Source organism: Astatotilapia calliptera, chromosome 9 (assembly GCF_964374335.1).
Source record: "Astatotilapia calliptera chromosome 9, fAstCal68.1, whole genome shotgun sequence".
In the NCBI taxonomy this organism is placed as follows: Eukaryota; Metazoa; Chordata; class Actinopteri; order Cichliformes; family Cichlidae; genus Astatotilapia; species Astatotilapia calliptera.
Genome location: NC_137430.1, coordinates 35,347,375 through 35,372,433, shown reverse-complemented (window position 1 = coordinate 35,372,433; position 25,059 = coordinate 35,347,375). Strand labels below are relative to the sequence as shown.

At 44.8% G+C, this 25,059-nt stretch overlaps 1 protein-coding gene across 9 annotated transcripts in view; it reads left to right on the top strand.

Moving 5' to 3' along the window:
* Window positions 1-25,059, top strand: part of LOC113029555 (receptor-type tyrosine-protein phosphatase mu-like) — a 224,660-nt gene that overhangs the window by 158,976 nt on the left and 40,625 nt on the right. For 4 of the 9 annotated variants that reach the window (XM_080306870.1, XM_080306868.1, XM_080306866.1 and 1 more), the window contains 3 exons: window positions 307-381; window positions 8,562-8,588; window positions 12,479-12,669. In XM_080306870.1, coding sequence (XP_080162996.1) covers window positions 307-381; window positions 8,562-8,588; window positions 12,479-12,669 — 293 coding nt within the window. The remainder of the gene's footprint in view (window positions 1-306; window positions 382-8,561; window positions 8,589-12,478; window positions 12,670-25,059) is intronic. The other 5 variants (XM_080306872.1, XM_080306867.1, XM_080306865.1 and 2 more) reach the window with 2 other exon arrangements.

The following is a 25,059-nucleotide window of genomic DNA, read 5'->3' as shown; positions in this document are numbered from 1 at the left end:
CTGCTAACGTGCTGCTAATGCCATGCTAACATACTGCTAACGTGCTGCTAATGCCCTGCTAATGCCCTGCTAATGTGCTGCTAATGCCATGCTAGCATGCTGCTAATGCCCTGCTAGCATGCTGCTAATGCCATGCTAACGTACTGCTAACATGCTGCTGGTGTGCTGCTAACATAAATGAAGCAATAATTAACCATCGCTGAGACTTTCCTTATGAAGTTGCAGGCAGGGCGATGGGTGAATCAGTGACTGTAAAATGGAAGAAGCAGGAAACTTTAAGGCTGCGTTTCTGTTTCCTCTATGCAGCTGTTTCATCTCCGTCCTCCTTCACCCTGAAGACAAACACCATCAGCACCTCCGTAGCAAACTCCTACTACCCAGGTAAAAACACTGAGATGCCTCCTGTTGACATAAGAACTGCTGTCAATGTTTTCATTTGTAAAAGGAGGCAGACTGTCTCAGACTGTCTCAGATGTGCAGCAGGGACCAGTGTCCACCAGATGCATGAAGATCGATGCTGAACAAGCAAACAGTCACTGCAGGCACTTACTGCACACCAGCAACAGTTCTTTGATGAGTCTCAGAGACACGTCTTCCACTGTCGGCTGTTTTTACACTGCTTCATCTGCATGAGCCTCCACCTAGGGCTGCTCAATTATTTAGTATTTAGTATTTAGTATTTATTTATTTATTGTCATTGTCAAGAACAATGAAATTGCGTTTGGGGCTTCCATACAACCCAAAAAAAATTAATTGAATTTTAATCACGATTACGATCTGGGCTTTCAACGATCATTAAAAATGACTGAGCCGATTATTAGCCCCTCCCTCGTGCTTTACTCTCGCGCTGCTCCGTGTGGCAAATCAAGCGCACCTCTTTGCATTTTGAACACACATCACAACAATTAAGAGGACCCAAGGGAAGCTCGGAAAGCTAAGCAGAAGTTATTTGGAGAGGAGAGTGACTGCCGTTGGGTGAAAAGAGAGGTAAAAAAAAAACTTCAGTGGTGTGGAAACATGGATTCGCGGAGTCAGACGTGGATCAAGTAGACATAGTGTGTAAACTTTGCTACGGTGTCATAGCTGCACTACAGAGCAACACTGCAAAGTTCACTAAACATAGATGTTTACATTTTTCATTTATATTTTATATTGCAAACATTTGCACTGTTCAGTATTTGCACACTATTTTATATTATTTTTTAAAGTCATTATTCAATACATTGTTATTGTTAACGCTTTAAATCCCTGTAGAACCGGAACCATGTAAGCTAGCGCAATAATTTGTTTTGCATATGAAACCAGAGGAGTTGTACTTACATCTTATGTCATCAGCTTGTCCTAGGTCACGGTTTCCTTCCACATATAGCTTTGCAAAAATTGCATAAAAAGCGCTTGCAGGAACAAAAACATAATATTCCAGAAACACGCTTTGCCGATCCGATCAGCTGTTCGTAACACTTCCCACATTGAAAAAGAGTCAACTCGAACTGTAGCATGTCCGCCAGTTCCTGTCCGAAACCGGAAGTGACGTCATTTTCGTGGAAAATGTAGTTTTTTACTTGTAGGCCTTAAAAGCCTATACTGGTGTTTTTATAAGTCATGTTTGACTCTATACTTTTCTGAATAGTTTCTGGGATGCTTAGAACTCGAAATGCACTGCTGGAAATAGTTTATTTTGATGCACCTGCTGTTTTCTTTGCAAATTTGCATCATAGGATTGTTTTTTCGTTTTTCCTGCAGTGTATATAAAAATTGCTGTATCTCCAAAATAAAACTATGAAGACACTCAAAATAAATTCCCTGTTGTTGTAAACTATTTTTTGCAACTTTTTTGTATTTGAAGTTTTGAGGGATAAACCTCTTAAATTTCCCCAAGTAGAAATATATGTAAAAAAAAAAACCAAAAACGATTTTCAATTTTTTTGTAGTTTATTGCACTTTTTTGCAATGAATGTAGTTACTATGGACTTAATGCATACATATTATTAAAATATGGGCTATAACAGTTGTATTGATGTATAGCAACTTGAAATGCTCCCACAAATGGCACTACAACATGTAAAAAAAATAATATAAGCTCTGGCGGACTTGGTTCTATGGTAGGTCTTAAAGGGTTAAATAAATATCGTCAAATAATCGAGATCTCAATTTCAGTGAAAATAATTGTGATTATCATTTTTGCCATAATCGAGCAGCCCTACCTCAACCTGCTGGTTCCTCTCCTTACACCTGTACACAAAAATGCCACACAGATTCTCAGAGGCATTTGGACGACGATCAGTCCCTGTGTGCTAATATTAGCATTCCCCAGACATCCAGCCAACAACACTAACATTTAGATTGACAATAATTCATTACAATAGTGGGGATTCATTACAGTAGATGTCTTTCTCAGCTCAATGTAACTAAATTAAATGATGCAGTTCCTCCACTCTTACCTTCTTCAAAGCCTTGTGCCAACACACTGCAGAACAGCTACCTAACGCTACTCCTACAGATGTGACTCATCTTGTTAATAGTGTTATGGCCTCATTGGGTACAACTCTGGATACTGTAGCTCCTATGAAAAAGAAAACTTCACTCCCCTAGTGGGTCTCAGGGCCAGCAGCCAAAGAAGATAAGGCCAGACCTCGCTCTCCCCAGCCACCTCCTTATCTGGGGAACACAGAAGCCAGCCAAGAGACGCAATCTCTCCAGAGTAGCCTGGGTCTGCCCCGGGGCCTTTTCTCGGTAGCAAAAATCCAGAACACCAGGAGGCGCCGAGGAGGCATCCTAGTCAGATGCCCGAACCACCTTAACTGGCTCCTTTAAATCTAGAGTAGTGGCTCTACTCTGAGCTCCTCCTGGATGGCTGAGCCCATCTCTATCTCTAAGGGAAAGGCCAGCCAACCTCTGGAGAAAGATCATTTCCACTTGCATTAGCGACCTCATTCTTTCAGTCACTACCCAAAGCTTGTTACCATTGGTAAGGGTTGGAACGTAGATCCACCAGAAACACTCGGCTTTTAAGCTTAGCTCTCTCTTTACCATGATGGACTGGTACAGCTCAGTCCTCCCGCTCCCCTCACTCGTGAACAAGAACCTGAGATACTTAAACTCCTCCTCCCTGACCCGGAGCAGGCACTCCACCCTTTTCCAGCTGAGGACCATGGCCTCAGACTTGGAGGTGCTGATTTTCAGTGTGAGCTGGAGGCCACCACCTGATGAAGACAACAGAGCCCCCATCATCTGCAAAAAGCAGTGACGAGATTCTGACTCCACCCGAGTAGAAGTAGTTTGGCTACACCCGGATATTTTGTCAAAAAAAATCGATGACCGAGCTGACAATGTGGACCAAGCTCTTTCTTGTATAAGGACCAAATAGCTCATTGCAGTGGGCCAGACACCCCATACTCCGAAGTGCCTCACAAAGCATACTCAGAGGACTTCTCCAAGTCCACAAAATGCATGTAGACTGTGGGCACACACCCTTAAATACCCTTGATAGGCTAAAGAGTAAACCACATATTTATTCTTTCCCCGGGAGGCTGAAGAGTGTCATCCCCCCCTGCAGATATTAAGGGTGTGTAACTATTGCACAGTACACACTACAGTAGTTAGGAGTTGTACAAAGATATCCACAGGAAGGAATCATTTCCTGTGTCGTTCAGTGGTGCATTATGGGTAATCTCAGTCTCTCACTGAACATGTGACCCTCAACCTGCTGCCCCAGCATGCAACACTGTAGAGGACAACACTGACCACAGCACCCTCACAGAAAATCCTGAGCATTGTCCGGTAGATGTTGCAGACCTCAACTGCCTCTGAAAACAGAGTCTGGCCCTTCCTTTAGCGTGCACTGGTGTTTTTAACCCAGTCCAGTTAGTGTGTACTCTGAGGTATTTACAGGTCTATCCACCGTCGTCCCTTTCCACCTTATCCAACTTACCACCAAGTTGTAAGTTGCTGCCATTTTCCTTGTGAGTATTTATTACAGGGCGTGTGTAACCCGTTCATGTGTTACGCCCGTCATTGCATTGTGTTCTGGCGTGAAAGTAAGAGGCAGGAGACAGTACTGGGTCTTTGGCTCTTTACTGCACATCTGCAACACAGAAATATGTGTCTGATCTGTGTGTGTCACGCGACTGCCAGTACACCTCTCCTCCGGCCATGCTGAAAGGAGCTGTGGTCTGCAGCTTCATTAACACTACAATAATATAATAAATCAAATACAACAAATTGTTTTAAAACATTAACTTAAGCTCTCAAAAACAAAAAGCACAAAATAAATAATATGTCACTGAAAAATCATCAAAAACAATTTATAAGAACAATAAACAAAATAATTCAAAAACAAATAAACAGTCAGATAAATACAATTCAATAACCAGGACCCAATATTCTGGTACTTATAGTTCAAACATTATACTTCAGTACAATTATATTAATAACCGCCATCTAACAGGCAATACAACACTGTACTTATAAAAACAATGAATGAAAGACTGCTTCTCCAAAACATAAGAACATCTCCGTACCTGCAACACAGAAATACAGTGGGGCAAAAAAATATTTAGTCAGCCACCGATTGTGCAAGTTCCCCCACTTAAAATGATGACAGAGGTCAGTAATTTGCACCAGAGGTACACTTCAACTGTGAGAGACAGAATGTGAAAAAAAATCCATGAATCCACATGGTAGGATTTGTAAAGAATTTATTCGTAAATCAGGGTGGAAAATAAGTATTTGGTCACCTCAAACATGGAAAATCTCTGGCTCTCACAGACCTGTAACGTCTTCTGTAAGAAGCTTTTCTGTCCCCCACTCGTTACCTGTATGAATGGCACCTGTTTGAACTCATCATCTGTATAAAAGACACCTGTCCACAGCCTCAAACAGTCAGACTCCAAACTCCGCCATGGCCAAGACCAAAGAGCTTTCGAAGGACACCAGGAAAAGTATTGTAGACCTGCACCAGACTGGGAAGAGTGAATCTACAATAGGCAAGCAGCTTGGTGTGAAAAAATCAACTGTGGGAGCAATCATCAGAAAATGGAAGACATACAAGACCACTGATAATCTCCCTCGATCTGGGGCTCCACGCAAGATCTCATCCCGTGGGGTCAAAACGATCATGAGAACGGTGAGCAAAGATCCCAGAACCACACAGGGGGACCTGGTGAATGACCTGCAGAGAGCTGGGACCAAAGTAACAAAGGTCACCATCAGTAACACACTACAACGGCAGGGAATCAAATCCCGCAGTGCCAGACGTGTTCCGCTGCTGAAGCCAGTGCATGTCCAGGCCCGTCTGAAGTTTGCCAGAGAGCACATGGATGATACAGCAGAGGATTGGGAGAATGTCATGTGGTCAGATGAAACCAAAGTAGAACTTTTTGGTATAAACTCAACTCGTCGTGTTTGGAGGAAGAAGAATACTGAGTTGCATCCCAAGAACACCATACCTACTGTGAAGCATGGGGGTGGAAACATCATGCTATGGGGCTGTTTTTCTGCCAAGGGGACAGGACGACTGATCCGTGTTAAGGACAGAATGAATGGGGCCATGTATCGTGAGATTTTGAGCCAAAACCTCCTTCCATCAGTGAGAACTTTGAAGATGAAACGAGGCTGGGTCTTCCAACATGACAATGATCCAAAACACACCGCCCAGGCAACAAAGGAGTGGCTCTGTAAGAAGCATTTGAAAGTCCTGGAGTGGCCTAGCCAGTCTCCAGACCTCAACCCCATAGAAAATCTGTGGCAGGAGTTGAAAGTCCGTGTTGCTCGGCGACAGCCCCAAAACATCACTGCTCTCGAGAAGATCTGCATGGAGGAATGGGCCAAAATACCAGCTACTGTGTGTGCAAACCTGGTAAAGACCTATAGTAAACGTTTGACCTCTGTTATTGCCAACAAAGGTTATGTTACAAAGTATTGAGTTGTATTTTTCTTATTGACCAAATACTTATTTTCCACCCTGATTTACGAATAAATTCTTTACAAATCCTACCATGTGGATTCATGGATTTTTTTTTTCACATTCTGTCTCTCACAGTTGAAGTGTACCTCTGGTGCAAATTACTGACCTCTGTCATCATTTTAGGTGGGGGAACTTGCACAATCGGTGGCTGACTAAATACTTTTTTGCCCCACTGTAAGTGTCTGTTCTGTGTGTGTCACGCGCCTGCCAGTACACCTCCCCTGACGAAGGAAAAAAAGAGTGCATGCTGTTAAAAAAAAGACTTCCACGAATACCCTCTCAAGCCGCTAGCGATCAGGCTAACTTAGCATGCTAGCATTTTAGCTGCGTTCTCGGCTAAAACTCATTATAAGTGTATATTAGTGAACTCCGCCCTCCACAAAACTTATCCCGAATGAGTCTCTTAATGACAAACAAAAACGCGGCGGTTCGGCTGTATTCACATTGCAGCTTGGGATCTGAACAAACTTTAATTAGCTGAGAGCAACGTGGCAGTGACTTACCTCCGGCCATGCTGAAAGGAGCTGTGACCGGGACACACATGCACGCGCCTACGTCACCACGCACCGTGCACACACGAACGCACACAGACTCAGATCACACAGGTAGGAGATTGAGATGCAAAAATGACATATTTAATCCAAAAAAAAATGTGTTTTGGGTGAAATTCACAAGTATTTAACACATATGTTACACGTGCTGCAGGGAAAAGCCTGTTCTGACGTTTGAGTCTAAGGTTTATTTGGACCACCGTGAACTCTCTCCACACTCTGTCATGTCATTCTTGAAAGAGAGGTTTGCCGTATTCGAGTCTGTAGTGGGGCCTCGTTAGTGCCATCATTTGCATAGTACAGTTTTCTGGTCCATGTCAGTCAGACTGTTCATAACCAAACCATGTCCATTTAACAGAGGTGACCACTCCTTTAAGGTCCTCCATTTGTTTGGACTGCTCCTTCTGTTTGAGCAAACTGGTTCTGCCTCGTCTTCACTGACCATGCTGGGATTTTCTCTGCCTGCATCCACCAAAGTGGATTTTGCGACACCACGAAACAAACGATTATATACGATTATAATATAAAACGATTTTAATTTCATCATCTGATATATTTCGTCATATCGCAAAGCCCTACATCTCAGCCTCTCTCTTCGCTCGAGTGTCCAGGACATGTGGTCGTAGATCTGATGATATGATTACACAATCGATCATCAGCCTGCGTTGAGGTGAGCTGGACTATATCTAGCTGGTGCATCTCAATCTCATTCACTAGCTCAGGTCCTTTCCCACCAGAGAGGTGATGTTCCACGTCCCAGTTGCCATCCTCAGGAGCATTGATTGGTCTGGCTAGGCCGCTTGGCCAGCACCAAGTACATACTGCACCCAACCCCTACAACCCCTCCTATGCGTGGTGGGCCTAAAGGGGGATGGGCCCATGTCCCCCCTCGGGGCTGTGCCCAGCGAGGGCCCATGAGCTAAGGGCTGGCCACCAGGCACTGTGTCTTGGGCAGACTCTCCAGGTCTGCCTCCAGGCGGGGCCCTGGTAACACGCAAGAGTCTTCTGAATGGCTCTTTGTCTGTGCCATGGTAGACTCTACCAGTGGGCAAAAGCCCCCCAGCAACATAGCCCACAGGATCCCTGGGACACACAAACCCCCTCCACCATGATAAGGTAGAAATTTACATATTTCTTCAATCTAGCTTCAATCTAGCATTTCCACTTTAAATTAGATCAATCTATCTTTATTAATTCCATTCAGGATATGTCCTTCAATGTGCATACCAAACAACATCTCTAAAATTAGAAATATCCTGTCTCAGAGTGATGCTGAAAAACTAGTTCACGCATTTATTACTTCCAGGCTGGACGACTGTAATTCATTATTATCAGGAAGTCCTAAAAACTCCCTGAAAAGCCTTCAGTTAATCCAAAATGCTGCAGCAAGAGTCCTGACAGGGACTAGAAAGAGAGAGCAGATTTCTCCTGTTTTGGCTTCCTGTTAAATCCAGAATTCAAAATCCTGCTCCTCACATACAAGGTCTTAAATAATCAGGCCCCATCTTATCTTAATGACCTTGTAGTACCATATCACCCTATTAGAGCACTTCGCTCTCGCTCTCCAGGCCTACTTGTTGTTCCTAGAGTATTTAAAAGTAGAATGGGAGGCAGAGCCTTCAGTTTTCAGGCCCCTCTTCTGTGGAACCAGCTTCCAGTTTGGATTCAGGAGACAGACACTATCTCTACTTTTAAGATTAGGCTTCAAACTTAGGCTTCGAACCTTGTGGCTCATTCACCTGAAGCCCAGTACTCACCAGACATTTAGCTGCCATTTAAATAGTTAACATTCATCCAGCAGTCAGCCAACATCCAGCTGATGCATTTCAACCATTTAGTCAACATTAACTATACTCTCAACCAACATTCATCTACCACGAGCCTAATATTCACCTGACAGCTGGTGTTCGCACATCAGTTAGCCAAAATTGAGCCGATGTTTTGCCTGCAGACATGTAGCGAGCTGACTGGTCTTCTTCTTCTTTTCTCTTCTTCTTTTGTCCTGTCTGTCCATCTGTCTGTATGCTGCTGTGTCCTGATGGCAGATCCCTTCGTACCGACAGCCATTCTGGGTGAGACACCTTTCCTCTGTTTCTTCGATAGGCCAGATGTGCACAGGTAGACAGACAGGAAAGGGGCAGTCAGATGGTAGGAAGTGGACAGAGCTGAGGCCTAGAATAGAGAGACAGGTGAGAGGAGACGAGAGACAGAAGGACAGATATTCTGACTTCCATCCATCCCTGCTTGCTTCTCGTTCGGCTGCTTTTGGTTCTTTCCTCCTTTTGGAATCTTGTTTTTGTTATCTTGTTCCTTCATCTTTTACAAGTACAATTTTGTTTCAGATCATAACGTTCTCATTTATACTCTTCTTTCTGTCAATTTGTATGTTTTTTAGTTTAATTGTTTAAAATAGAATTTTTATTTGCCTTTATATTAAATTAACATTTATTTTATTATTATTTTCCTTTCATAATGGATTAAATTTGTGCATTTATCTGTTTTGGTTTTGTTGTTTTTGAAACTTGATGGTGGGCTTCACTCCATCCCCGCATCCACAACATTCCTGCGTGTTGTGTTGACGTCACGTCTGTCTGTGACTTCCAACCTCTGCATGGGCACAACACGCCACGTGGACTGGGGGGAGGAAAACCAAAAGTTTATATTAATAAACTGATTACTTATTAATATATTATTATATGTGATGTGAACATTTACCCAGAGTCTGGCTGCAGCTGAGAAGAATCCTAATCCTTGGCTTCATTTTTATCAGTTATTTAAAATATTAGAGGCGTGGCAAGTGACAGATTTATTCAGTCTCAGTTATATCATTGATAATCACTCATGCTATCAAGAATAACTAAACACAAATGCAATTACCACACCTCATGAGCACACGTTTTCTGTGGACGATCCATATCTTTGAGGACTTTCGCTTCTTCAGCTCTTCGGTGTTTTTAGTCTGAAAATATTGATACGCATGTTGTAGGCACGTCATTATTTCAGATCACAGAAATGAAAGCAGCCGAGCTCGGCTCACAGACCTTGTATACTTTATTCTTCCTCAGATTTAACCTGAGATTTGCTTGGCTCTTGGGAAACAAACGGTGGCTGTTTTACTGTAAACACTTTCCCAGGTGTATCTGGTAGTTAAAGAACACATGGAATACATATTCTCCAGCTCTGTTTGGGACATGTTGTGGGAACCTGTCAGAGAGTCTTTCTGTCCTTGAGCAGTGATTAGGGCTGTGGTCAAATTAAATCGATAGTATCTCTAAAGGATTTTGACTAGAAACAGGTGACGTTCTACCCAAACGCAGTGTTAGGGACAGGAACATCTACATGGGGAACAGTGGACCCGGCTCCAAGTTTCAGTGAAACTTCTGCACTTGATTCAGCTAAGCGTCCACAGAATAGAAGGCTATTAGTAAGCACTGTTTCATAAATTCCCCTTTTCTCCTCTCTCCTCAGGCTAGCTAATCGGTCTTCAGGCAAGGGATGCTGACGTTAGCCAAGGCTACCAGTCCTGCACTCAGGGTACAGTTAGCAAGGGTAGCTAGGTTACCCTAAATGCTAGCTGCTACCAATGCAAATAGAACTACTTCTAGCTGTTTGTTTGATTCATGCTGGCTGTTTGTTAGCAGAAGGTTAGCTTAAGAACAGGCTAAAGCTAAATTTGTTGCCTAAACTCTGTCTCCTCTGTCTTCTTCTTCTTTTCCATCTTTCTCTTTGTAAAGTGCCCATTAATGGTAAGTGGTTAAATTTGGGGCTAAAGGGTGGGCTCATGTTGGGGAGGGGTGTCTGTCACCACTGAGCATGGAGCCACACCCACCACCGCTGTGACATCATCAGTTAGCGTGGCAATGATGCATTTTTTTACCGTCTGTGAGATTGTGACGCTACAACCCCCAGCTCCTCCCACCATGTAACCTTGAATCAATCAGCTTCTAGCTCTGCATCTCTTTATCTGATTGGTTCCCTTTTTTGTCATAGTGGTTGTTTTGTCCATTCAGTCACAACTCGCCACCTCCATTACATCACCCATCTTCTCGGCCTCACCATACCTGATTGGGCTTTAAATGACAGAGAGTTCCTGATTGGTCAGTCAGCCCCCAGACTAGCCAATAAAAACAGAGTTAGAGAGTATAGTGGAAGGTATGTCAGCCAAGTCTTTGCTGAAATGTTCACATCAGAGTCCTGGACGTTTCTGATTAGAAACCAGTTTACCAAAAAGGTTTGTTCATTTCCAGGACTCTGAACTTTCCTCTTTTCACACCGCAGCTCCAAGAACCTGGACCACCTCTAGACCAGTACTCAGACCATGCTGTACTGGATCTGAACCAGTACTCAGACCATGATGTACTGGATCCAGAACAGTACTTGATATTACAATTAACTGCAATGAACTATTGAAGAACTTGACATGGCAGCAGTGTGAAAAGAAACCAGCAACAATCACCATCCTCTCTCTAGTCATGTGATCTGATGTCATGTGATCTGTGTGTGTCATTCATTAGTGTTGCTGTTGGCTCCTTGGACAGATCAGTGGCATACTGAAGGAAAGTACAGACTCTGGACAGACTTTGTATGACTTCACTCTTTCAGGCCGTCCGTCAAATTCAGGCTCGATGAAATTGAAGCACCAAGTTCACTCTTTTACTGTTTAACCCGGGCATTAGATTGGTGGCTGCCCACTGCTTCAATGAGTGAATGGGTTAAATGCAGAGAGGACTTTCCACACAGGGATCAATAAAGTATACGTTATTATTATTATTATTATTAACCAACACCTGAGCAGTTTTGTAATCTGAGGTTGTTTGTGTTACATCATGGCTTCACCCTGTAGTCTTCTAACAGTCCTGGTGGCTGGTTAAGATGTTTCTGCTGTGTTTAGTACATGAGGCTGAAAGAACAACAAGGAAAACATCTTCACCGTTTCTAACATTCAGGGAAAAAATGGACCAACACGAAAAGTGAAAACAGTCCTTCTGTTCAATGTTGCTTCTATTTAATCCAGTAAAGAAAAACTAAAACCAGTAAGTAACCAACTCATACCAATACATGATCTAACAGAACCAGTCTTTCCACTGATAATACACAGAGTCCAGGTTTCAGTGGCTGGATGTGTTCTGTAAGTCCGAGTTTTCACTGAGACTTGTTAGAGCAGCAGCTGAAGGTTAGAAGGTTTGACCAAACAAATTAAAGCGGTCTGTGCTTCATGAGGTCAGGACGCTGCGATTGATTGGCTGTAAACACAGAATCCCATTGGTTTGCCTGCTGACGATAAAGTTACTGATGAAAAACACAGAGACAGCGTGACTGTGAAAGGAAGTCTGCAGTTTCTGCTTCACTACAAGTTTTAAAAATCTATCAGCATTTTAGGATTACCTACCTCATATGCTAAGAAAGTTCTGAACTTGGATCAGTGGAAGCCAGGCTGCTTCTCTCAACTGTCAGATCAACAGTTCACATTTTTGCTGCAGATACTGTGATGTCCATTTCCCTGTGGTACAGAAGAGTCACTCTTATCTTCGCCTCATATCTTCTCCTGTTCAGCTCGATGTCAGCTTGTGAGCAGGAACTTTAATCCTTCTGGTTCATTTAAACTTTATATGCCACTCTGTAGCATTGATGGATTTAATGAGCAGATTCAATAGCAGATCTGTAAATGTGATCGCTGACCTTTGAAGGAATTTAGAAGATTTTTTAAAGGTATTTAAGTGAACATACAAAGTCTGTCCAAAATTAAGCTAAGCTTTAATCAGAACAATTCAAATGTAACCGATACAGAACTGAAAGTGAAATTTATCAAGTTCCATAATAAGAAACATTAGAACTGGAGCTAATGTCCTGGTTCTGCCTGGGTCGGTCTGGTCCATCCCAGCTTCATATTTTTAAATGTGTCTGTGCAGCCTAAATCTGATCTGTCCACCCTCTCCCACCTCTCCTTCTATCCTCCCTCCAGATGACAGCCACACTATGACCAGTGAAACCAGTAGCCTGGTCCAGTCCCACTACAAGCAGCGGGACTCTGAAAGGGAGGCGCTGCCGTATCAGACAGGACAGCTGCACCCGGCCATCCGAGTGGCCGACCTGCTGCAGCACATCACCCAGATGAAATGTGCTGAGGGCTATGGTTTCAAGGAGGAATATGAGGTGAGGACAACACTCTGAGTTTCCTCTTCAGTTTGACAGTAAAAACACTTTTATCCAATCCACAGCTGTGGGGGAGGGGTCAGACAGAGGCAGGTGTGAATACTGACAAAAGTCGACATAAAAAAAAGTGTTTGTTTACAAAGTGAAGCCCACAGTCCTGCACGCCTCCATCAGGACCCACACCTAGACCCCACACCTTCAGTTACACCCACACCATCAATAAGGCCAACACCATCAGAAAGATCAGGACCTGAGCTAGTGAATCTGAGCTAGGGCTGAGCTTGTTTTTTCAGCACAAAGAAACGGAGAAACACCACGACTCTCCGTCAGCCTCCACCTTCATTCGGTGGCAGTGTGTCTCAATGTCTGCTTCCATCATGGTTTCACTGAGCTGTGAAGTGCTTTTTCAATTCTAGTGGAAACATTCATCATGTTGGTTTGTCAGAATTTGTAGCTTCAAAGAAAAGTTCCAAACACTTCCACTAAAGATCCACAGCACCAGTAAGACTCACACCATCAATTAGACCCACACCCCCAGTGAGACCATCAGTAAGACCCACAACGCAAGTGAGACCCACACCACCAGTGAGACCATTAGTTAGACCCACACCACCAGTGAGACCACCATTAAGACCCACACCATCAGTTAGACCCACACCACCAGTAAGACCACCATTAAGACCCACAACACAAGTGAGACCCACACCACCAGTGAGACCATCAGTTAGACCCACACCACCAGTGAGACCACCATTAAGACCCACACCATCAATTAGACCCACACCATCAGTTAGACCCACATCACCAGTAAGACCACCATTAAGACCCACACCACCAGTAAGACCAAAACCATCAATTAGACCCACACTACCAGTAAGACCCACACCATCAATTAGACCCACATCACCAGTAAGACCACCATTAAGACCCACACCATCAGTTAGACCCACACCACCAGTAAGACCACCATTAAGACCCACAACGCAAGTGAGACCCACACCACCAGTGAGACCATCAGTTAGACCCACACCACCAGTGAGACCACCATTAAGACCCACACCATCAGTTAGACCCACACCACCAGTAAGACCACCATTAAGACCCACAACGCAAGTGAGACCCACACCACCAGTGAGACCATCAGTTAGACCCACACCACCAGTGAGACCACCATTAAGACCCACACCATCAATTAGACCCACACCACCAGTAAGACCCACATCACCAGTAAGACCACCATTAAGACCCACACCACCAGTAAGACCACCATTAAGACCCACACCATCAATTAGACCCACACCATCAGTTAGACCCACACCATCAGTTAGACCCACACCACCAGTAAGACCACCATTAAGACCCACACCATCAGTTAGACCCACACCACCAGTAAGACCACCATTAAGACCCACACCATCAGTAAGACCCACACCACCAGTAAGACCCACACCATCAATTAGACCCACACCACCAGTGAAGCCACCAGTAAGACCCACACCACCAGTAAGACCACCATTAAGACTCACACCATCAATTAGACCCACACCACCAGTGAGACCACCAGTAAGACCCACACCATCATTTAGACTCACACCACCAGCTGGGTTCTATCCTCCTGAGCTAACCCACAGTCACTTTGAGCAGTGACACTATATTTGGCTCCAGATTTTCTGCAGGCATCTCTGTGACAGTTGTTCTGTCTTTTGTCACATTAGATTCTAAAACATGATTTCACTGTTGTTCATTATTGCTTTATTAGCCTTTAGAACCGACCAATCAGAAGAGTGTGATTAAACATGAAGGAGCAGAGTCAGTTCCATAAAATGCTACTAACTAAAGAATCTCTCTAAACAATTAATCATTTATATCAAAAGTCTATTAATCTGTGAGCAGGCGGGTTAGTGAGTAATGAGGAGCATGAGGGCTGCGAGAGCAGGAGGAGGAGGAGCAATAACCAGGAGACGAAGACAGTAAATAAAATAAATAAATAATGTTCACTAACAGCACCAGTTTGGGACTTTCTGTTGTGAGCTGTGTGTGTGTGTGTGTGTGTGTGTGTGTGTGTGTGTGCGCGCGCGCGCGCGCACTACACATGTTTACCCATTTTCATCATGAGAAAAACTTACTAATGGATGTTACTTACCTGAACCCCCCCCACACACACACAACCACACACATACAGACACACACACACACATACATTATAGATCTTCCCTCCAGCTAATGGGCCAAAACAGGGAATGGCTTGTGTGTGTGTGTGTGTGTGTGTGTGTGTGTGTGTGTGTGTGTGTGTGTGTGTGTATGTTCAGTTCTGGTTGCCTGCTAGCGGGCTGCCCTCAGGGCTAATCCATTATACATCCTGAGTACACACACACACACACACACATAGACACAACACGCACACACAGGGAATGTTTTCACCCTCCATTTGCAAAAAGTTAGCAGTGAGGAGTTCTTCCAGTGTTTCTGTCTCACTCTCCGTCCATCCGTCTGTTCAGTGATGGCAGCCTCTCAAAAACATGAATCAGCCCAGTTTTTTTCCACAAGTGAGTCCAGTCTGGGTCCAACCTGTGTCCAGTCTGGGTCCAGTTTGAGTCCAGTCTGGGTCCAGCCTGTGTCCAGTTTGTGTCCAGTTTGAGTCCAGTCTGGTTCCAGCCTGAGTCCAGTCTGGGTCCAGTTTGAGTCCAGCTTGAGTCCAGTCTGGTTCCAGCCTGAGTCCAGTCTGGGTCCAGCCTGAGTCCAGTTTGTGTCCAGTTTGAGTCCAGTCTGGTTCCAGCCTGAGTCCAGCCTGTGTCCAGTCTGGGTCCAGCCTGTGTCCAGTTTGTGTCCAGTTTGAGTCCAGTCTGGTTCCAACTTGAGTCCAGTCTGGGTCCAACCTGTGTCCAGTCTGGGTCCAGTTTGAGTCCAGTCTGGGTCCAGCCTGTGTCCAGTTTGTGTCCAGTTTGAGTCCAGTCTGATTCCAGCCTGAGTCCAGTCTGGGTCCAGTTTGAGTCCAGCTTGAGTCCAGTCTGGGTCCAACCTGTGTCCAGTCTGGGTCCAGTTTGAGTCCAGTCTGGGTCCAGTTTGAGTCCAGTCTGGTTCCAGCCTGTGTCCAGTTTGTGTCCAGTTTGAGTCCAGTCTGGTTCCAGCCTGAGTCCAGTCTGGGTCCAGTTTGAGTCCAGCTTGAGTCCAGTCTGGGTCCAGCCTGAGTCCAGTTTGTGTCCAGTTTGAGTCCAGTCTGGTTCCAGCCTGAGTCCAGTCTGGGTCCAGTTTGAGTCCAGCCTGAGTCCAGTCTGGGTCCAGCCTGAGTCCAGTTTGTGTCCAGTTTGAGTCCAGTCTGGTTCCAGCCTGAGTCCAGCCTGTGTCCAGTCTGGGTCCAGCCTGTGTCCAGTTTGAGTCCAGCTTGAGTCCAGTCTGGTTCAAGCCTGTGTCCAGTCTGGGTCCAGCCTGTGTCCAGTTTGTGTCCAGTTTGAGTCCAGTCTGGTTCCAGCCTGAGTCCAGTCTGGGTCCAGTCTGGGTCCAGCCTGTGTCCAGTTTGAGTCCAGCTTGAGTCCAGTCTGGTTCAAGCCTGTGTCCAGTCTGGGTCCAGCCTGTGTCCAGTTTGAATCCAGCTTGAGTCCAGTCTGGTTCCAGCTTGAGTCCAGTCTGGTTCCAGAATGTGTCCAGTTTGAGTCCAGCTTGAGTCCAGTCTAGTTCCAGCCTGTGTCCAGTTTGAGTCCAGTCTGGGTCCAGCCTGTGTCCAGTTTGAGTCCAGCTTGAGTCCAGTCTGGTTCCAGCCTGAGTCCAGTTTGAGTCCAGTCTGGGTCCAGCCTGTGTCCAGCCTGTGTCCAGTTTGAGTCCAGTCTGGTTCCAGCTTGATTCCAGTTTGAGTCCAGCTTGAGTCCAGCCTGTGTCCAGTTTGAGTCCAGTCTAGTTCCAGCTTGATTCCAGTCTGGGTCCAGCTTGTGTCCAGTCTAGGTCCAGCCTGTGTCCAGTTTGAGTCCAGTCTGAGTCCAGTCTCGTTCCAGCTTGATTCCAGTCTGGGTTTCAGAGCAGATTTTGTGGTTTAACCTAGGTTTGATTGTAGTATTGATGCAGTAATCAGTTCACGTGAGCTCATGACTGAATCCCAGCTGTCCAGCTGAGCGCCCCACTCATGACTGTTATCTCCCTCCATGCTTCTCCTTTACTAATTAATGTGATCGGACAGCTTAACGAGGTAAGACGTCTTCTTGGTTTTCAGATTCTTACTGTCCTGTGTTCTTGTCGACTAGATTAGAGACAATATGGCAGTAACGCACACACATTAGCACAGTAGCTCACCCCTGTCAGTCTCTGTGGTAACCATCCTTGTAAACCACGAGTGGAAACCTGCTATGCTTCTCTGATCGTCTGCTTTAGTACAAAAAGATGTAGTTTCACACAGTTTTTTATCTTTACTGGCTTCATTTATATCCTCAGAGATTAAACGATTAAACAAGAGAAATTCAATGTCAAGCTAAAGAGATGTAGGTTTTAGCTAAAGCTTATATAACACAGACCCTGATCCAAAACAGAGAGCTCATTGCATAAGAAAAATTAATCAAATTCTTTAAGCTATGATTGAAACACAGGAAGTTTAACCCCCTGACAAAGACCCTTCACACTGGTCCTAACCTAAACTCCAACTTCCTTTACATTTGGATTTATTATCCATATTTGAACAAATTCTGAACGTCAAGTGGGAATTGACCATTATAAGCTTTGTATGTCATTTGAATTAGGTTATAATCTACTAAATGTTTGAGTTTCAGCATATTTAGTTGAATCAGGAATGGATTTGTGACTCAGGTCTGTTTGTTACCATTCATATGGCTTTTTCTTTTTTTGTAATAAAACCATTGAGTTGATGTTTGTCGGGTGTTTCCCACCTCTGCATAAAACAATAAGTGAATAATGTTAAAGGCATGGAGATTGTTGCCAAAGTCTTTGACTTTGTACAAAATAAATAGATTTAGACTTTTCAGCTTTGGCAAAATGCAAACTGTACATAAATTATCTAAATAACTCCCAAGAATTTAGTTTCATGTCAGTTTTGAATCCATTGTCATTTTTCTGTGGTTATTTTAGCAAGCAGTTTCCAAATATTATTCATTTTGTTTTTCCAACATGAACAGAGCAGATCAACCATTTCCTGTTTCCAGAAGCAGCTTGAAAATTCCCACAACAAAAAAGTCATCAGCAAATAAACAACACTTAGAAATGTAAACCATAGATATATCATGTAAACAACATTGATCCAAAAATATTCCTGATATGCATGACTGCGCATTCGTCAACCTGCATGCAGCCTGTTTCAGTTTCTCCTACTTTTTCTCTATTTTTTATTTTACTTAGTATTAGTGTTATTTTGTTTTAATAGCTTTCTCTCAAACATGTGGGTCGAGCAAGTCTTTGTTCTCCTTGTTGTGGAACTGTTAGTTTCATTGAGGAATGGGATTGCAGCAGCTACACCACACGCTTTGATTACTCCAGAGATCAGCTGATCGCTCTGATGCCTGCCGGCTTGTTGGCCAGACCCATGGACGTACCAACTGTAATGGAGGTGGTCAGAGGAGGCCTTAGCAGAACTACAGGGCTGTTTTGAGATGACCGATGAGGAGACACTCTTTGAGCCTCACTGACTACATAACTTTTTGCACCTACTCCATTATTCCAGCTCAGACTGAGAAGGATCCAGGTGTTGCTGAAGGACAAGATCAGAGAGGCTAAGGACAATTACATGACGAAGCTGGAGTGGAAACTTCACCAGAACAGAATGAGCGAGGTGTGGAATGGCATGAAGACCATCACTGGATTCTGGACCAGCTCCGACCCATAGTCAGACCACATCAGGATCTCCTTCATTTTGCCTACCGGCCCCGCCTTTGAGCTGAGGACGGCATCATCTACCTGCTCAATCGTGTCTACGCCCATCTGGACTAGCCGGCGAGCGCTGTGAGGGTCATGTTTTTTTAACTTTTCCAGTACTTTCAGCACCATCAGGCCGACCATCCTGGGAGATGACAGCGATGCAGGTGGATGCTTCTCTGGTGTCCTGGATTGTTGAATACCTGACAAGAAGACCCCAATATGTGCGTCTTCCACATTGCGTGTCTGACAAGGTGATCAGCAACACAGTGGCACCACAAGGGACCGTCCTCTTTCGGACAATGCTCAGGAGTTTCTACGAGTCTATTGTGGCCAGTGCCGTCCTCCATGCTGTTGCATGCTGAGGGAGCAGGTTGAGGGTCGGGGATGCACAGACTGAAGTGGATGTTGTCCAAGATAAGGACAATGCTGCCATTGTCCTTATCTTCCTTATCTGCCACCCACTCCATGATGTGCTGGCCAGTCACAGGAGCTACCTCAGTGAGAGATTAGGATTACCCATAATCAGTGTTGGGACTAACGCGTTATTAAGTAACGCGTTACAGTAACTATGTTATTATTGTGGTAATGAGCACGATAACTAGTTATTATGCCAAAACCGGGAACGTGTTACTCGTTACTGGGATTTAGATAGGCTCGTTATTCGTTACTTCGTGTGGTGGCTAACGCGGAGCTTCCACTGATTCAATAACATTAGCAAGTGGTGGAAGCCAGCAGATGGATGAAGGAAAAGGGAGGCAAGAGGAGAGACCCGAGGCGGCCGCTGGTCCGAGAGTGTCAGGTGAACTGAACTTCAGGTAAGAAGTTATAACCTGCAGTCTATCTGGGTCAGATATAAACCAAGTTTAGGTGGAGTTTATTTTCGTTGTGCTGACTTTTTCGTACTGCGTGCTAGCTAGCATGACGGAGTTTCTATACAGCTGGGTGGGTGCTATGTTACTGATGTTGAACTTTATTTTGTTCATAAGGTTAATTATTAAAGTTGCCAACCGTCCCCTAAAAAACAGAATCATCTCGTATTCAGAGAAAATATTACGCGTTTCGTGTTGAGGTGAAAAGGAACAGTTTGTCCCGGACTTCAGCTACAATGAAAAAGACACAAAGCTGGAGTTATTCTGTGTCTTTACGCTGCACAGCTGCCTCTTCTTCTCTCATCCTCTCCCCCTCCCTCTCCTGTTTCTACTTCAATCATGAAACTGATCAATGATCAGCTGATCGGCTCTCTTGTTTGTTTATCGCTCACTTTGCGCCAGAAAGAAGAAACCAGCGGATGTCGCGCTAAACAACAGCAGCACGTTTAAGCTTGATCAGCTGTTGTTAGAATTGATTTAATATTAATTTCTAGTATCAGCTGATGTTTGCTGGAGCCACAGCTGTAAAGCTGCTGGTCATGATGTCGGTTTGGATATGTGGTGAGAGGGAAACATGAAGATGAAACCAGGAGATGTCCTTACTGAATCATCAGAGCTGAACAGGTGATGGAGAAACAGGTTTACCTTTTAGGTGACATGAATGAGTTGAAGTTATGAACTGTTTCTGAGAGACAAATAACACCAGGATCCTTTTCTAAGTAGCTGACAGCTGGTAACTGTGCAGGGGCGGGTCTAGCAAAGTGTTGCCAGGGGTCCATGTAGGGAATTAAAAGGGAAAGGGGGGCACAAGGAAATACTTTCTTATTCTCGTTTAAAATGTCTCACTTTTTAAAAAAAAATTATCTGAGTCTTGCAACAAACAATTGATAGATCGATGCATATATACCATCAGAACAGTGAACATCACTGTCACAACAGTGTTTGTTTTCATTCAAAGACTTTATGATTTTTCCTATAATGGTGGGCCGGTCTCTAGTCAAAATGCCCAGGACGATTTTTTTGTCCCAGTCCAGCCCTGTATGCAGCTCATCTGCAGTCTACATCTTCCTATTCAGAAGGCAGAATTTCCGAGTTCTGAGTACAATCGAAAGCACCACGACTGCAGTTTTTGTGTTGGATGTAAAAAGCAGGCTAGGATAGAATCAGGCGTGGGATTTCTCTCGTGGAAATGTGCACATTATCTTTTCCTTTCTATTGGTAGGTGGCACAGTGCACTTGTGGCAAGTAAGCAAGCTAGAAGACTGGCAATCTTGCTGGGTATCCAGTTACGGAAGCAGCACATTAACAAGAGAATTCTGAGTAAAACCAAAGTTACTTTCCCTAGTAACTAGTTACTCCGAAAGTAACGAGTAACTTGAAGTAACTGAGTTACTTTTGATAGAAGTAACTAGTAATGTAACTAAGTTACTAATTTAAACTAACTTACCCAACACTCCCCATAATGCACCAATGAACAACACAGGAAATGATTCTTTCCTGTGGATATCTCTGTACAACTCCTCCACCTAATGCACAGTATACAGTGTAACAGTTGCACCCTTTTGCACACACTCAGTAAAATAACGAATGACAACGTTTTACAGAGTAAAATGTCAATCACATTTATTTAATCCCACTAATAATCTTGATATTTATAGTTGAGCTATTTGTATACATTAGAGCTATTTATTATAATTCAATTGAATTCAATTCAGTTTTATTTATATTGCGTCAAATAACACAGCAGTCACCTCAAGGTGCTCTATATTGTACAGTAGATCCTACAATAATAGATACAGAGAAAAACCCAACAATCATATGACCCCCTATGAGCAGCACTTTGGCCACAGTGGGAAGGAAAAACTCCCTTTTAACAGGAAGAAACCTCCGGCAGAACCAGGCTCAGGGAGGGGCGGGGCCATCTGCTGTGATTGGTTGGGGTGAGAGGAGGAAAACAGGATAAAGACATGCTGTGGAAGAGAGACAGAGGCCCTTTCTCAATTCTCAAGTACGCGAGCACGGACTCGCGATTTGTACAATTGGAACACCAGCGTACTTGATGATGTCACAGGTCCGGAGTTTTTACTGCCGTCCCCTCTTAATTTAACTGCGAGTAATATGTTATGAAGCTTTAATCACAGCCAAACCGGTTTACTCAGGAACAAATAAAACACTGAAATAAACCAAACATTAACATTTAGAAGTGATCTAAGTGACGTACATATCATGTTTAACCTCAGTAGTGAAATCTCTATTAATAAAAATAGTGTACATGTACATACGTGTACATACCTTAATAAAAACAAGTAGGTGAGATGTTAGAACGCTTTTATTTTTATTTTAGTGGACACTCAATACAATAGACAGCTACTGGGGTTTGTTTAACCTGAGTAGCGAAAAGACCGCGGGGGGGTTGAAAACGATGTGCCGGGAGTCCGCTGTTCTCGCCGGCTCTAATAATCCTCGACCTCGCTATCTGCTATGGAGCACTTAGAAGACGCCTCCAAAAACATCGGAGCGCGTTTGGAAATATATGATATCTTGATAAATCGAGCAGATATTTGAAGTTTACACAGCTACATTCTCGCTTGAAAATAACTTAAACGTTTATTTTGTGACCCAGAAAGAGTAATATTTAAAAGTTTTCAGGACCGCTCGTCCGCCATTGTTTGAGTTTTGGACGAAATGCATTCTGGGATATTTAGCTGTACCAAGTCCACACAAGTCACCACCGATGCATGCTCGATAAAACGGGCAGAGCGAGAACACATTCGGGACTTTTTCGCGTTCTCGGCTTGATGCGTACTTCGAATTGGAACAGTACTTGGTCTCCGACTGATGACGTATCACGAGTACACGAGAACGCAAGTACGCACAAGTACGCACATTGAGACAGGCCCAGAGATTAATAACAAGTATGATTCAATGCAGAGAGGTCTATTAACACATAGTGAGTGAAGAAGAAACACCCAGTGCATCATGGGAATCCTCCGGCAGCCTACACCTATTGCAGCATAACTAAGGGAGGATTCAGGGTCACCTGATCCAGCCCTAACTATATGCTTTTGTCACGTCTGCGGGGCAGACCGAGTGGAGACAGTGAGGAGGACCCAGGAGCAGACACAGGCCAGAAGGCAGAACTGAACTTTAAACAAAAGGCGAGCCTTTATTGTGGCTGATAGAAAGGCATAACAAAACAGCAGGGACGGTGGCTACCTAAACTAAAACCTAAACTGGAGAAACTAAGAACAGTGAACACTATGACAATGACGACTGAGACGACTATAAACAAGACTCAGTGCTGGGACATGAAAGAACTATGAAACGTATACTAGAACAAGGAACATGAGTCTTGCACAGAGTCTTGAACCCTGACATGACCTCAGGGGAGAAACACAGATGACGCAACACTGACAAAGAGAAACATGGGGGTTAAATACACTGACGGATAACGAGTGCAATGAGACACAGCATTAGAACACAGCTGGGAGGAAATGACGAGACAGGGGAAGCAAAACTGAAAACACTGACATAAGACAGGGACCTTCAAAGTAAAACAGGAAACAATTCACAAAGACGCAGACTTGACACTAACAGCACTAAATACGAGGGCACAAGACACAAACCTAAACCAGAATAAACTGGTACATAGAATTATAATAATCAAAACAGGAACTTAATTCATAACACAGAAGAATACCAAAACATAAGAAACTGAAACTGCTGGGTCAAAATGACCCAGAACCGTGACAGCTTTAGCAAAAAGGAAAGTTTGAAGCCTAATCTTGAAAGTAGAGATAGTGTCTGTCTCCTGAATCCAAACTGGAAGCTGGTTCCACAGAAGAGGGGCCTGAAAACTGAAGGCTCTGCCTCCCATTCTACTTTTAAATACTCTAGGAACAACAAGTAGGCCTGCAGAGCGAGAGCCAAGTGCTCTGATAGGGTGATATGGTACTACAAGGTCATTAAGATAAGATGGGGCCTGATTATTTAAGACCTTGTATGTGAGGAGCAGGATTTTGAATTCTGGATTTAACAGGAAGCCAATGAATGGAAGCCAAAACAGGAGAAATCTGCTCTCTCTTTCTAGTCCCTGTCAGGACTCTTGCTGCAGCATTTTGGATCAGCTGAAGGCTTTTCAGTGAGTTTTTAGGACTTCCTGAAAACTCCCTGACATTAAATACTACATCCTTTAGTATTTAATGTATTTTTATTGTAGTACACTGTAGTATTTAAAGTAGTATTTACTGTAGTACTCTGTAGGTGAGTTTGTAATGATACCAATTTGTCATGGATCGCTGTGTGGCAGGCAGGATGAGGACCCAAAAATGCAAAACTCACAGACTCAGAGGATGAACTCAAAATGCAGCTTTAATGCTGGAGAGGCAGATCGCAGGAAATACAAAACTAAACTGGGAACAACAAACTAAGCACTCGCAGAGAGACACAGGGAGATCCACACAGCATGAGGGAGAACGCGACACGGAACTGAGGGAGACGCAGACATAAATACACAGAGGGTTAACGAGGGAAGTGGGAGCACATGGGGAACACAGGTGACACTGATAATCATAACGAGACAGGGCGGGGTGAACATAACATGACGTATACAGGCGCGGGAGTCACAAAGTAAAACAGGAAGTACACGGGGGTTCAGACAGGAGGGGAGAGAGAGAGCACAGGAAGAACATGGACATAACGGGCAGGGGAAACATGGAATAAACACAAAGAGAGACGAGGGCTCATAAATAAACAGAGGGGCACACAGGGGGTAAGAGTCACGAAGGGAAAACACTTAGGGAACAACACACCAGGACAACTCAGGAAACATGGCCTAAATAAGGAATGAAATACAAAAATACAAGAAACTAAGAATACTGGGCCCACATAGCCCAGGACCATGACATCACCCCCCCCCCCCCCCCTCAAGGGCTGGCACCCGACAGCCCAAACTCGAGAACCAGAAAAAGATAAACAGAAAACAACCCACCCGGGGCGGGAGGCGGGGGACCAGGACGGAGGAACCAGAACAGGAAACAAAACAACCGACAACAAACACAGGAGCACAAGACAATAGTCCAAAGAAAGTTCAGGGGGTCGGCCTGGAGGGCGGCCACACACCAGGCCACGTCCCCTTGTATCTGGAGGCCGGTCGTGCAGAAGGCAGCGGCGGCTCTGCAGTGTCAGGTGTACTGGCCGAGGCCCGGTGGGCACAGGACCAGTCGAGGCAGGACCAGACGAGGCAGGACCAGGCGGTGGCGTGGCAGCCACAGGTGACGGAGCCGGACCAGGCGGTGGCGCGGCAGCCACAGGCGGGCCAGGCGGAGGCGATGCGGGGGCCGGACCAGGCGAAGCCGAAGTCGAGGCCGACGCTGGACCAGGCAATGTTGAAGGCGAAGCTGAAGCCGGAGCTGGACCAGGCGACGGTGTGGGTGGAGACACGAAGGCTGCAGCTGATGGAGCAGCTGGTGGCTGGACGGGCTCCTCGGGCCCCCCAGTTGACAAGGAAGGTTGGTGAACAGGCCCCTCGGACCCTCTAGCGGAGACAGGCGGCTGAACAGGCCCCTCGGACCCTCCAGCGGAGACAGGCGGCTGAACGGGCCCCTCGGACCCTCCAGCGGAGACAGGCGGCTGAACGGGCCCCTCGGACCCTCCAGCTGATGTGGCATCT